General features: G+C 46.5%; 1 protein-coding gene across 2 annotated transcripts in view; it reads left to right on the plus strand.

Moving 5' to 3' along the window:
* Window positions 1–1,106: 1,106 nt before the first annotated feature.
* adcy2b (adenylate cyclase 2b (brain)) overlaps window positions 1,107–12,490 on the plus strand; it is a 54,055-nt gene continuing 42,671 nt past the window's right edge. Inside the window, exons 1-2 of one of the 2 annotated variants that reach the window (XR_015107995.1) lie at window positions 1,107–1,869; window positions 11,803–12,000. Coding sequence is in view for 1 of the 2 variants with exons in the window: in XM_086171141.1 (XP_086027267.1) it covers window positions 1,606–1,869; window positions 11,803–12,000 (462 nt within the window). In the remaining variant the exon portion in view is untranslated. The remainder of the gene's footprint in view (window positions 1,870–11,802; window positions 12,001–12,490) is intronic. The other variant, XM_086171141.1, reaches the window with a different exon arrangement.

The raw sequence follows: 12,490 nt of genomic DNA on the forward strand, positions 1-12,490 counted from the left end.
ATTTCTACAAATGACCCCCGGCGTGTGTCTTCACGGGATCAGGCCCCCCCTCGACCCCCCGACCCCCCGAACCCCCGAACCCCTGAACCCCTGAACCCCCGGCCTCGCTTCAGCATATGTGAAAGGCCGACTGTGTGGATGTGAAGCATTGAAGTGGCGTTGCTGCTTTTCACGCTTTGAGTGACATCACATGTGGCGGCGAGAGGGTGAGTGATGAGTGGGGGGGGGGGGGGAGCGATGACTAGTTGAGCGTTGAAAGAACGACGGAGGAGAAGCTGCGGTTCCTCAGATGTTCCTCCGCTCTCCTTGGACGTTGTGTCTCCCGTGGCCTTTTCCTTCCTCACTTTGTCTCTCCTTCCTCTTCCTTTCTGTTCATCCACGACTTTTTGTCTTGGTCTTCTTTCTTGAGTCGTCGCCGACTGCCGGATGGCGTTTGGCTCTCACGCTGATGCTCAGCAGCTGCTAGGAACCCTCACGTGCGCGCGCACACACACACACACACACACACACACACACACACGCACACGCACACACGCACACGCACGTGCACACGCACACGCACACACACACACAGACATACAAGACTGTCTCAGAAAATTAAGATATTATGATAAAGTTCTCCATGCTCTTTCATTTCTGCTGCATACTTCTGAGTCTCTTCTTGGACACCTTACACACACACACACGCACACACACACACACACACACACAGAAAGACACTCCTCTTTGCTCTTCTGCCACCTCCATGCTCTTTCATTTCTTCTGCATACTTCTGAGTCTCTTCTTGGACACCTTACACACACACACATACACACACACACACACGCACACACACACACACACACACACACACACACACACGCACAGAAAGACACTCCTCTTTACTCTTCTGCCACCTCCATGCTCTTTCATTTCTGCTGCATATTTCTGAGTCTCTTCCTGGACACCTTGCACACACACACACACACAGACACACACACTCACACACACATAGAAAGACACACCTCTTTGCTCTTCTGCCACCTCCATGATCTTTCATTTCTGCTGCATATTTCTGAGTCTCTTCCTGGACACCTTGCACACACACACACAGACACACACACACACACACACACATACACACACGCCCATCATCAATGTCACACAGCCTATATCGCCCCCCCTTACTCACACACACTCTCTCTCTCTCCCTCTCTCTCTGTCTCTCTCTCCTCCCTCTACCTCTCAGTCCTCATCTCCACCAGCAGAGTAACATGTCGCCTCCCGGAGCTCCTCCTGCGTGAGTCTGACCCGGGCCGGTCCACGGAGCGCCGGAGCGGCCGGAGGATCTCCATCTCTGCGGCTTCACTCCTCCAGGAGGCGGCGGCGGCGGCGGCGGCGGCGGCGGAGGATGCGCGCAGCCCGCCGGGAGAGCGGAGCTCCGGCGAGTTGTCCCTCCCTCTCTCCGCGTCCGTCCGCCTGAGCAAACTTTTTCAAGAAGGTGGAGGAAGAAGTGGAGAAGAAGCAGGAGGAGAAGGAGGAGGAGGAGAAGAAGAAGGAGCGGGAGGAGGTGCGGGGCCATCCCGCACGGGTGTTCGCCTGCGTGCGGAGCCGGAGCAGCGACCCATGTGGCAGGAGGCTCTGTGGACCCGCGGACGGTACCTGCTGGAGAAGAGCGATGGAGCCGAGGGAGCCGAGGGTCCCGACGGCCCGGGGGAAGCGTGCACGGGGCCGCAGGGGGAGCCGTGCGCGGAGGGCGGGAAGCCCCAGGACTGGCTCTACGAGTCCTACTACCGGATGAGCCAGCAGCATCCGCTCATCGTCTTCCTGCTGCTCATCGTCATGGGAACCTGTCTGGCGCTGCTGCTGGTCTTCTTCGCATCCGGACTGGTCAGTGTGCGTGTGCGGGTGCGTGTGGTTGCGGTACAACGTGCGGGGGAGAGGACATTTATGAATGAATGAGTGAGCGAATGCGTAAGTGAATTGATGGATGGATGGATGGATGGATGAGTGAATGAATGGAGGAGTAAGCGGATGGGTGGATGAATGAATAAATGGAGGAATGGATGGATGGAGGGATGGATGGATGGATGAGAAAGTGAATGGATGGATGAGTAAATTAATGGATGGATGAGAATGTGAATGGATGGATGGAAGGATGGGGGGATGGATGGAGGAATGAATGATCAAATGACTGAACGAATGAATAAATGAGTATGTGGATGGATGGATGGATGGATGGATGGATGGAAGAATGAATGAACAAATGGATGAAAGAAAGAATGAATGAGTACGTGAATGGATAGATGGATGCAGGAATGAATGAACAAATGGGTAAACGAATGAATGAATATGTGAATGGATCAATGGATGGATCAATGGATGGAAGGATGGATGAATGAATGAATGAATGAATGAATGAACGAATGGATGGATGGATGGATCAAGGGATGGAAGGATGGATGAATGAATGAATGAATGAGTGGGTGAATGAATGAATGAGTGAATGGATGGATGGATGGATCAATTGATGGAGGAATGGATGAATGAATGAATGAATGAATGAATAGATGAATGAATGGATGAGCGAATGAATGGCCGTCAGAAGCAAAAGCACTTTACAGTGACAGCATTATGTAATTGTAACTGTAATTTCTATTATCTTTTAATTCTCGTGCATCTTCCCTTCCCTCTTGTTCTTCCATCTTTCCTTTATTTGGTCTTTCGGGGGCGTTCAGGGACGGTAAATCTTTTGTTTTTTTGGGTGCTTCAGAACAAACATCCCATGCTTTTACCGCTCCGTGCGTGACGAACACCGCCACGCAACCCGCACACGGAATGTAAACAAAGCCGCTGATTGGACGAGGCGGGCGTGACCCCGCCCCCCCCCCCGACTTCCGCTTTCTTTTTGGAAACATGTTTACAAGATGAGGTGATAACCTGAAGGTTTCTTTAAAAAGAGTCAAGTTGCTGTCGGAATACAGCTCAAAGAGAAAAACGAACCGAAGAGAGGATGAATAATGGCTTAATAAACACAGAGCGACAGTTGGTATTCAGAAATCGTTTGAACATGGGAGGAAAATTGAAATTTTAGTTATATGTAAAACATTTTTTTTTTTTTAAAGCCCAACATTACATACATGTGTGTCCTCAAAATACGGAAAAACTTTCCATCAAACGCTCCTTCCGCATTTCATTCAACACCGAATTCTATTAAGTACTACTCAAAAGTGACTTTTAAAACAATTTGTTCATGGAGACGTTCCATACATTTCGTCTCTACTGCCTGAACTGACTTCATCCTCTTGCTGCTATATTTCACATGTCTTTTTATTTATTTCTTTTATCATCATCATCATCATTTTTTTTTCACATTTTTCCCCCCTTCATATCTGAGTCACAGAATCAAGTCCTGCTCTTTTATCTGGTGAATTCCAGCGAGAAACATCAGGCGTGTCACAGTCTCACACAAACCCCAAGCTGACGTTGACCGGGTCAGGCCGGGGAAGAAAAAAAAAAAGTTCTGTACTGATAAAAGCAGATTAATGTTTCTGGTTCCCGCGAGCTGCTCAACTATTGAATCTTAGCTCCGGCCCCCCTAAGCCAACGATGACTGATGGGTGGATGTCATGATGTAAATAGATAATATGCCTTTCCTCTGGAAGATTAAAAGCCATGTGAAGGGGGAACAAAAACCCCAAACTTTACGATGGCTTTCACATCAGAAATGATTGCAATTTTTTGTGACAGGGAGGAAATGCGATCGCCCGTTTCTTCCGAGAACAAATAAAGAGTTGTAATATCTATTTACATGCTCATTTTGCGATGAAAAAACAAGGGGAGCCGTCAGAAAGTATGTGTGTAAATGCACGTTGTTTTTGAGGACAAACACACACACTAACACATCCACACCTATGTGCTCCGCTTTATTGAGTTGTGTTCCTCTTTTTTCAATGATAATATTATTCATATACAAGTATATAATATATAGATATTAACTCATTTATTGATTATCCATACCATACGGCAGGGGTGGGCAATTATTTTGGCTGGCGGACCATGTTTCTTAATTAATTTTTATACGCGGGCCAACCAGGTATCATGTAAATCGAACACAAAAAAAATTGCAATTTAAATATTTAAATTTTTGGGCATTTTATTTCGACGTTAAAACCATGAGTGATCATATAAATGTACCGACATTATTTTGTATGTAATCATCCATACAAAATTTAAAAAAAAAAAGGATCCTCTAAATTCAATATTGATTGAAAATACTTATTAGAAGATTCAAAGAAAATAGTTTTGCGGTCCGGATTACAAAAACAAAACCGGCCGGATGTGGCCTGCGGGCCGTAAAATACCCAGGTCTGCCATACGGGGTCCACCCTGAACCCGCCGCCTGTCAATCACAGGGGCGCACGTCGACATCCAACCATTGGCTCTCTCATTCACACCTGCGGAAGATTCTGAGTTTTCACCAAAGTTTTTAATTTGCACGAGAATACCGGAAGAACCAGCGCGGTCGCAGGTAGAAGGTGAAAACTCCACGTCGGAAGCACCGGAGTGTAACCCAGAGCCTCCCCCTTCCCATGAGGCCAGCGTGTCGACCCGTGCTGCACACCAAAATACATGTATATATATATTCCTTATCAGATATTTTTCAAATGTAGCCCTCATCTCCGTCCGTATGCGCTGTCTGAATAATACAAAGGATTTCTTTTTGCCCACATTGTTGTCTGGCCTTTCGTGATGGAGACTGATTTAATCAGAGCCAAAGCTCCAGTGTGTGTTTTTGCCGTGAACCGCTGCTCCCCTCATTATGCCGCCTTAAAAAACATTCTGCTTTTGCCGGGAGCCGCCGCACGGAATGGCACCGGAGCCCGTTTTTTCCCGGCGTCGCTTTTGGGATCACGCCCGAGTCGGGACGGGGAGAAGAGTTTGCGTTGTAGCCCGGCAGCGGAGCGGAGCGTGTCTGGCGATGTGTCACAACATGAGAGGCTCGGGAGCGGCGCTTTAAATTACAACGGTGCGTTCGCTCGGCGGATCAAGAGCTGGACGGGAGTTGAGATCACGGCGGCGTGGGTGTTGGTGCTTTTGTCAAGTGAAACGTGTTGTTTTGGCCACAAACACTCAAACACGAGCTATTGTCTCTTGGAGTGCTGCTTTAGTGTTTTTATGAAATTGCATACAAAGGCATGCCCACTCATCGCTGCGGTTGCCGTCATTTCAAAGCGATTGTTTTGCCGCCGAATGCTGCCGCTGATCCGTACGCCCCCAAATCAGCACCTCGAGGCTGCGGCTGCAGGCCCGTCGCTTTCAACTGAACCCCGTAATGGGGTCTTTCTGGGGGTAAAACCTCCATATTAATCGATCGCATTACCCCCGTTTAAGTCAAATCGGTAGATTTCTCTGCCCCGGACGATCGATTTCCGATTTCTGAGTTCTCCCCCGCGCCATCGGCAGAGCACCGCCGTGTTGACCGCTTGAATACAATCTTTCGTAATCACTCCCTGTCGCTCACGGTGTCGCTCCGGATCGCTCGCGCCTTTTCCGATCGGATCCCGCCAAATGACGGACGGGTCCGGGCGCAGCCGTCGAGGCGTGTATTTAATACCTCCCCCACCCTCCGTACAAAGAAAGAATAGCAGGAATAAATAGAATGGGGTTTGGAGCGGCGAGCCGGGCGTCAGCAGGAGGGGAGGATGTTGTTGTAAGGGCTCTGGCTTTATCAGGCAGCCGGCAGAAAGTCAGCCAAAGGAGCGCTAATGCTCCCCAAAATGTATGCACGCTTTTATCTTCATCTGCAGATCATAGAGAGGGAGCTGGTGTGGTGTTTTTAAGATGTAGTCGACTCCACCCTATGTGTGTGTGTGTGTGTGTGTGTGTGATGAAAATATCATGTTGTTGGAGTATCTGTATGTTTTTTGGGTGTTTTTGTCAAAGGAAGTAACCCATTTCCTTCTTAGGATTATCAGCATATTTGAGGGAAAAAAAAAATCTCTTTCTTCTTTCTTGATGCCCTGAAATGTGTGTGCACACACATATGGGTTTGGTAGCATGTTAAGGTAATGATATTTCAAACGGCGTTTAATGGTTCAACAGAGATCAATATAACAAATCGATAAGTTGGTCAAAACGGCTCCCGTTCTTTGGATTGATTGACATGAGAAGCGCTCGGCCTGGCGTCGGGCTGCCGCCGCCGCCGGCATTCGGAACGCATATTCGTGATTCCACATCATTTTGCGGATGATTTCCCGCAGCAACGGCCGCCAAGGGTGAAGTCATTAGCCGCTGACTGCGTTTGCGGGGGTCATTCCTAAAATAATGATCAAATGTACGATTACACCATCAGATTTCTCCGGCGCGACCGATGAGATTATCTTCAGATTAAAAAAAACGCTTCAATCCTCTGGTAACAATCTCAGCTCAGTAGCTATTTTTGCTTTTTTTTTTTTTTTTTTTTTCAAGGAATTAAAAGTCAGAAAAAAAAACGGTCTAAAATAAACCAATGGCATCATGTGTCAAATATATCCAAGATATTATCTTGGATAGATTTAGCGTGAAAGGGTTAAAATTTGGTGAGGTATTACGCATGAAGCGTGAAAGAATTTAACAGAATGGGAACAGGAGGAGATGACATTTTTTATGCTAATTGATAAAAACAGGAACAAGTCTTTGGATTGGTAACTATTTTTATAAACTTTTGCACCCCCACAAACACCTAGCCGAAATAAATGGCCACGCGGATAATCAGAGTATAGATGGCAAAGTATTTTCTTTTCCGAGTAAATGATTGATTGTTTACTTTGCACAGCAGACAAGCGCTTCTTTGTCCGTGGAAACAACCGCGATAATATCTATTAGTTGTCAGATCTCCTTGAAAATTCCTGCTATTCATAGAAAACACATTTCCCCGGCTGAACTTAGCCAGAACCCTCACTCTTTCTTTCATTTTCTTTCCTTTTTTTTTTTTTGTTAGCCGGGAGGAATCTTAACGGTTCTGGTTCGTTCCACCCGCTGAGCCCTCCGGCATTTGTTCAGCGGCTCATGAATGGTCATTTCTTCGCGGTGGACCGCTGGAGCAAACCCCCTCCTCGCCACCACCACCACCGCGAGACATATGAAGATACAATACTTCCATTACATGTGTATTGACATTTTATTTGGAAGCGGATGGTTTGTTATTGGAGTTATGGGAGTTCAAATGTGTGCACTGTTAAAAGCCATCCCTTATAATGGAGGCCTTTTTTGGTCTGCAAGAGTTTGCGTGTTCTCTCGCCCAATAGAAGCTGGGACAGTCCATGAATAATCACCCCATATACACACATACTATATATATATATGTATATATATACAGGACTGTCTCAGAAAATTAGAATATTGTGATAAAGTTCTTTATCTCCTGTAATGCAGTTACAAAAACAAAAATGTCATACATTCTGGAGTCATTACAAATCAACTGAAATATTGCAAGCTTTTTATTATTTTAATATCGCTGATTATGGCTTACGTCTTGAAAAAATCCTATCTCAAAATATTAGAATATCATGAAAAAGTCATTTTTGTTTTTTTAATTGCATCAGAGGAGATGAAGAACTTTATCATAATACTCTAATTTTCTAAGACAGTCCTGCATGTCTGTGTGTGTGAATGTGTGTGTGTGTGTGTGTGTGTGTGTGTGTGTCTCAATCTCCATTTAAAACTTTGTCATTCCTGCAATGACAGGGAGGTGGCCGGTTGGGAAACTTGACCAAACTTGACAGCGGGAGGAAACTGGCCGCCTGTTTCGTCATGGAAACCCACAAGAAGTGACACAATGACGGCGTTCCTTGAGCAGATGAGCGTGGAGTAATACCGAACGGCGGCGAAGCATTTATATTCCGTCTTCGTTCATCATCGCTCTTTTTCCAACTCGCCTTGAGCGCCGCCCACTAAGCCATATTTCTTTCGGGGTTTTTTTTTTTTTTTTGGTCACCTTCCCAAAAACGTATTAGATACGAGAAGCTCATGTGGAAACTCATGTCCACATCACTGGATCCTCACCGCCGGTGCCATCCTGCTCTACATTTTGGCTACATTTTTTTTTAAGCATTTTTGCTTAAAACGATGCATCCGGTTGATATCGGGTCAGACCAAGGGTGAAATTTCACTTTTAACATTCTTCTGCGCTGCGGAGGGAGACCTTGAGAAAGCCTCGCTGACGGCCATCGCAACGAGGCTGAGAGCAGAATTCATTTCAATTCGGTCGTTTAGCCGTCGCTCCCGCCACATCCGTATTAAACAGAAACCCCGTTGGGGAAAATGTGCATTTTTCATGGCACGGGCGCGGAGACAAAAAAAAAAAAAAAAAGGAATTCTACTCACGGCCCTGCTATCAGAAGGGACCAGCGCTTCGCAGGGGCGAGTGTGACTCAATGATACGGCCTTGCGAGGGATTTCTTGTCTGTGACGCACTACAACTACAAAAAAAACCAAACCATCGCTATTTGAGTGGAGATTTTAATACAAGCCCCGTTATTTTTAAGAAAACCGAGGTTTTCGGATCGGCATCTTAATCCACAGTTGCGTCGTTTTGTCTCTCGTTTGATATGACCGGCGATTCTACATATTTGGTTCGTTTGGGACCAACTTTAAAAGCGATTTCGCTTAAAAATAAAGCGCCCGCGAAATCCTTTGAAATTTGCGGAGTTAAAAGTCAGAGCCGGAGGCCACGAGTAAGGTTTCGTCAGACAACGAATGTTCGGCACGCACAAAAACACGACGGCTTCATACCCTGCCGCTCCCCTCCTCTCCCTCTGCCGCTGACATCATCTATTCGGAGTATTTTCCTGTCGAAGAACGATATTACTCCCTCTCTCCGTGTCGTTCTGCTGCCGCTGCCTCGCTGTTCGCCCCCCTCTTTTTTTTTCCCCCTCCCAGTATAATAGCTCGATAAGCCAGACTGAGTTAAAAAAAGGAAATAATTGTTCTGGATGACAATGCAGTCCATTATGGCTGGCAGGCACAACCCCCCCCCCCCCACACACACACACACAAAACACACTCGGCGCTACACGTCCAGGGAATTGGCTTTCAATGGTTTCACATGGATTTTAACAACCTAGATTGCCTATAATCAAAAGTGTGCAACGCACAAAAGAAAAAAAAAAAAAAAAAAAAAATGAAAAGATGTGGAAAAATATAACGGCGGCTCTTCCTGCGGGTCGAGCACGTATCTTAGCGCCGCTCGGGCCATTCGCAGTCTTGCTTCCGTCCTCGGTGGCGTTCTGTCTGCATCCAGAGCTCGCTGTATGGCTGCTGTGGCGTCAGCGGCCAGATCCCCCGGGATCCCTTTGCCAGGCCCTGACTCATACTGCCTCTGTTACAGTGGGCTGACACACTAATGCGCTCTATCGCTGGGTGTGTTTCCGTAGCCAAACAGCTTTTTGTTAATCAGAGCCGATAAAAACCACCGTAAATTCAAGGTCGGCCGCGTGACTTTGCTTTTTTTGAATTTTTTTTTTTTCCTCCATCCTTAACCCTTATGCGATCTTAACATTGTGTTTACTCCCCTTGTCCTATGGGTCAAAAATGACCCATAAGACCATCTTTGTACCCTAGTGGTGTACAGCCCACATGGAAACATAAACAAAGAAGAAGTGTCACTTTTTCTAATCATGAGGTCTCTTTAGAAAAAGTCATAAAATTTCAAGTTGGAAAAAAATAGGTTAAGGTGTTTTTTTCTACAGCTAAACATGGCAGTGGGTCACTTTTGACCCGCAAGACAACACAAGGGTTAAAACACCGCTCGAGTGTAAAATCCGTCCGCCTCTCGAGCGCCTCTTCGGCCGCGGAGTTGCCAATTTGCCATTGTTTGTCAAGTTGCTTTACGGGGAAAATTTCGGAGGATTGCTGTTTCACAACCACCCTTCTCTCGATAATGATTGACGCTTTCTGAACGAAATGATCGAGATAGAAGCGCCTTTCTGACCCGTTCGCACGATGGTGGGTCATTTGAAATGCAGACTGTGTGTAGGATTTCCCAGATGTGGCCGCTTGTCACCCACGGCTGGTGACATCATTTAGCACGAGAGTCAGTGGCGTATTGATCAGGCAATGGAGTCGCGGCAACCAGGGAATTTTCAAGCCATCGGTCACCACTTAGCAAGTTGTTGCTGTTTTTTTTTTTGTTTTTTTTTAAGTGCACATTTACGGAAGGTCAGGAGCTTCGTGACCTTAAATTGAAAATCAGAATCCGATGTGCTCCCATCCAGAGAGCGGGAGCTTTGATAAATTATAGGTTGTTGCAGGTTGTTTTGTTCGAAACTTGTCAAAAGCATTCTCTTTTAAATCTGAAATAATACTGATTGGATCATTTAGATCAAATTTTCATCGTTATTATTAATATCAGTGATTTTGCCAGGGATCTGATGCTTCGAAAACATTTCTAGCTGGTTCTTTTTGTATTGTTATTCCGCGGCGAATATTTTCATCCCGTATTAACCCTGTGACGCTCCACGTGCACGGCGTTCTCAGGCTGAGTCTGCAGATCCCTCCCTTGACTGCCGTTCGCTCAAAACGGCGGCAATCGTAGCATCCCAAAACCCAATTAAAATAACACCTGGCAGAAAATGAGCAAGTTAACATCCGGCCGTTTGAGGCAGAGGAAACTTTGGAATTCATTTCATGTCCCGTCCACGCCGGGTGAAAGGTACGCGAACGTGGGAGGCTGTTTTGTTTTTCCATATCGCTGACCATGTAGCTTTGCTATATTTTATCATAAGAGGCCCTGGAAAAGCTTTCTGCTATTATTCATATTATTGTGCTACAAGCATCTAACTTCCCATCTGCTCTTGCCCGAACTGCGGTTCAAGGCTCGCGGGTTATCGCTTGCACACGGAAAGAAGAAAATAAATCATTTTCCGCCGGTACCGTGCAACCATATACAGCTTTTGATGCTGACAAAACACCACTATTAACCGTCTCTCTGAAAAAGTCCGGTTGATTCGCAGTATAATTTGCCGATTTTTAAATGCCTCTCGTCCCACCTGCTAACACTTGCGCCGCGAGAAGCCACAAGAGGGCGATGGAGTTGCCGAGGCGTTTTGAGCTGCGTGTGGCCCCCCTTTAAAATAAAGTTTATGGTTTGTTACATCACTGTTTGTTTATTTATTTTATATCAACACTCGCTCACACACTCACATACTACACAGCTGCCTCATATCCTCATATGACGACTTCTCTATAACTTAGCAGAAAAGGAGAAAGTGAAAATGCATGGGAAACAAAATGCCTGTTCTCGGAAAGTCAGAAACAGTTAAGGTTATTCGCGTAGACGGTGTTTCTACGTCCTGCAGGACTGGAAGATTTCTGCTTTAGTGGCTGATAAGGTGGGTGAAAGAGATTTTGTGTGTGTGTGTGTGCCAGTTTTAAAATGCTGACTTTGACAGTGCGAGAGCAGAAGTGATGCAGTAGCACATTCTGCGGGCTCAGACTGTCTGCCGATCTGTGTGCCGTCTGTTTGTGTCATATTGTCGGGGACCGGATGTCCTCATTAACATACAAAGATGGGCCTCCAAACTAAGCACATTTCCTGTTGCCCTCACATATCTTGCTGAGTTGAGGAGCGGCCAGAGTTTGGGTTTTAGATATTGAGAGCATTTGATTGCCGTCCCTGATGTTTCCTCCTCTAGAATCCACTGCGCTTGCATCCGCCGCTATTTTCAGTTCACAACATTGCATTTGTGTGTGTGTGGGGCGTGAAACGTGCACGAACGCGTGCCCTTCACATCAACCCGACGCTATTAACACAAGCCGTCTATTATATTTGTCGATCTCCAGAACACAGAGGACCACTTGACGTTCCTCATCATGGTGCCCACTGCGCTCTTCCTGTTCCTGTCCATCTTCATTCTCGTCTGCATCGAGTCGGTCTTCAAGCGAATGCTCCGCCTCTTCTCGCTCTTGATCTGGGCCTGTCTGGTAACCATGGGTTACCTGTTGATGTTTTCCGGAGGGATACTCAGCCCCTGGGACCAGGTGAGTGAGGCCGTGACGATGCGTCGGTCAGCGCAGGATATAAGGCTACTTTTGGTTTTGCTTTCAGTCACTACGCTTCCCAACTTTGTCACAAAACGCAAGATGACCCGAGGTCTCGGCAAGGTTGTGCATTTTTAAAACGGCGCTCGTGCTCCTGCAGATGCACCGGGTGACTCATTTTCACGGAATTCGTCCGACGCGTCCACCTCATTGTACTTCGTCAAAAGAGCTATGAGTTGCCCCGTGCCGCTTAAGATGCCATCCTAATCCGTGTCCTCTGTAGCGCACCGAAGGCTAACCTTCAGCAGCCGTCGCGTTGTGCTCGTGGGTAAATGTAAAATGTGAAAGCAGCAGCCGCCTCAATGCTTCATTTAAACTCCAATCAAATCATGATGCTACATCTGGGTTCATGGAATCTAACTTTATATAAGTTTTGCGAAATAACTTTACGAAAAAAGTAGCTGCAACCAGATGGCCGGGCAAAACATTT

The sequence above is a fragment of the Fistularia commersonii genome, chromosome 24, assembly GCF_037954325.1.
Source record: "Fistularia commersonii isolate RoL2024-O1a breed Wild chromosome 24, RoL_Fcom_v1.0, whole genome shotgun sequence".
Classification (NCBI taxonomy): Eukaryota; Metazoa; Chordata; class Actinopteri; order Syngnathiformes; family Fistulariidae; genus Fistularia; species Fistularia commersonii.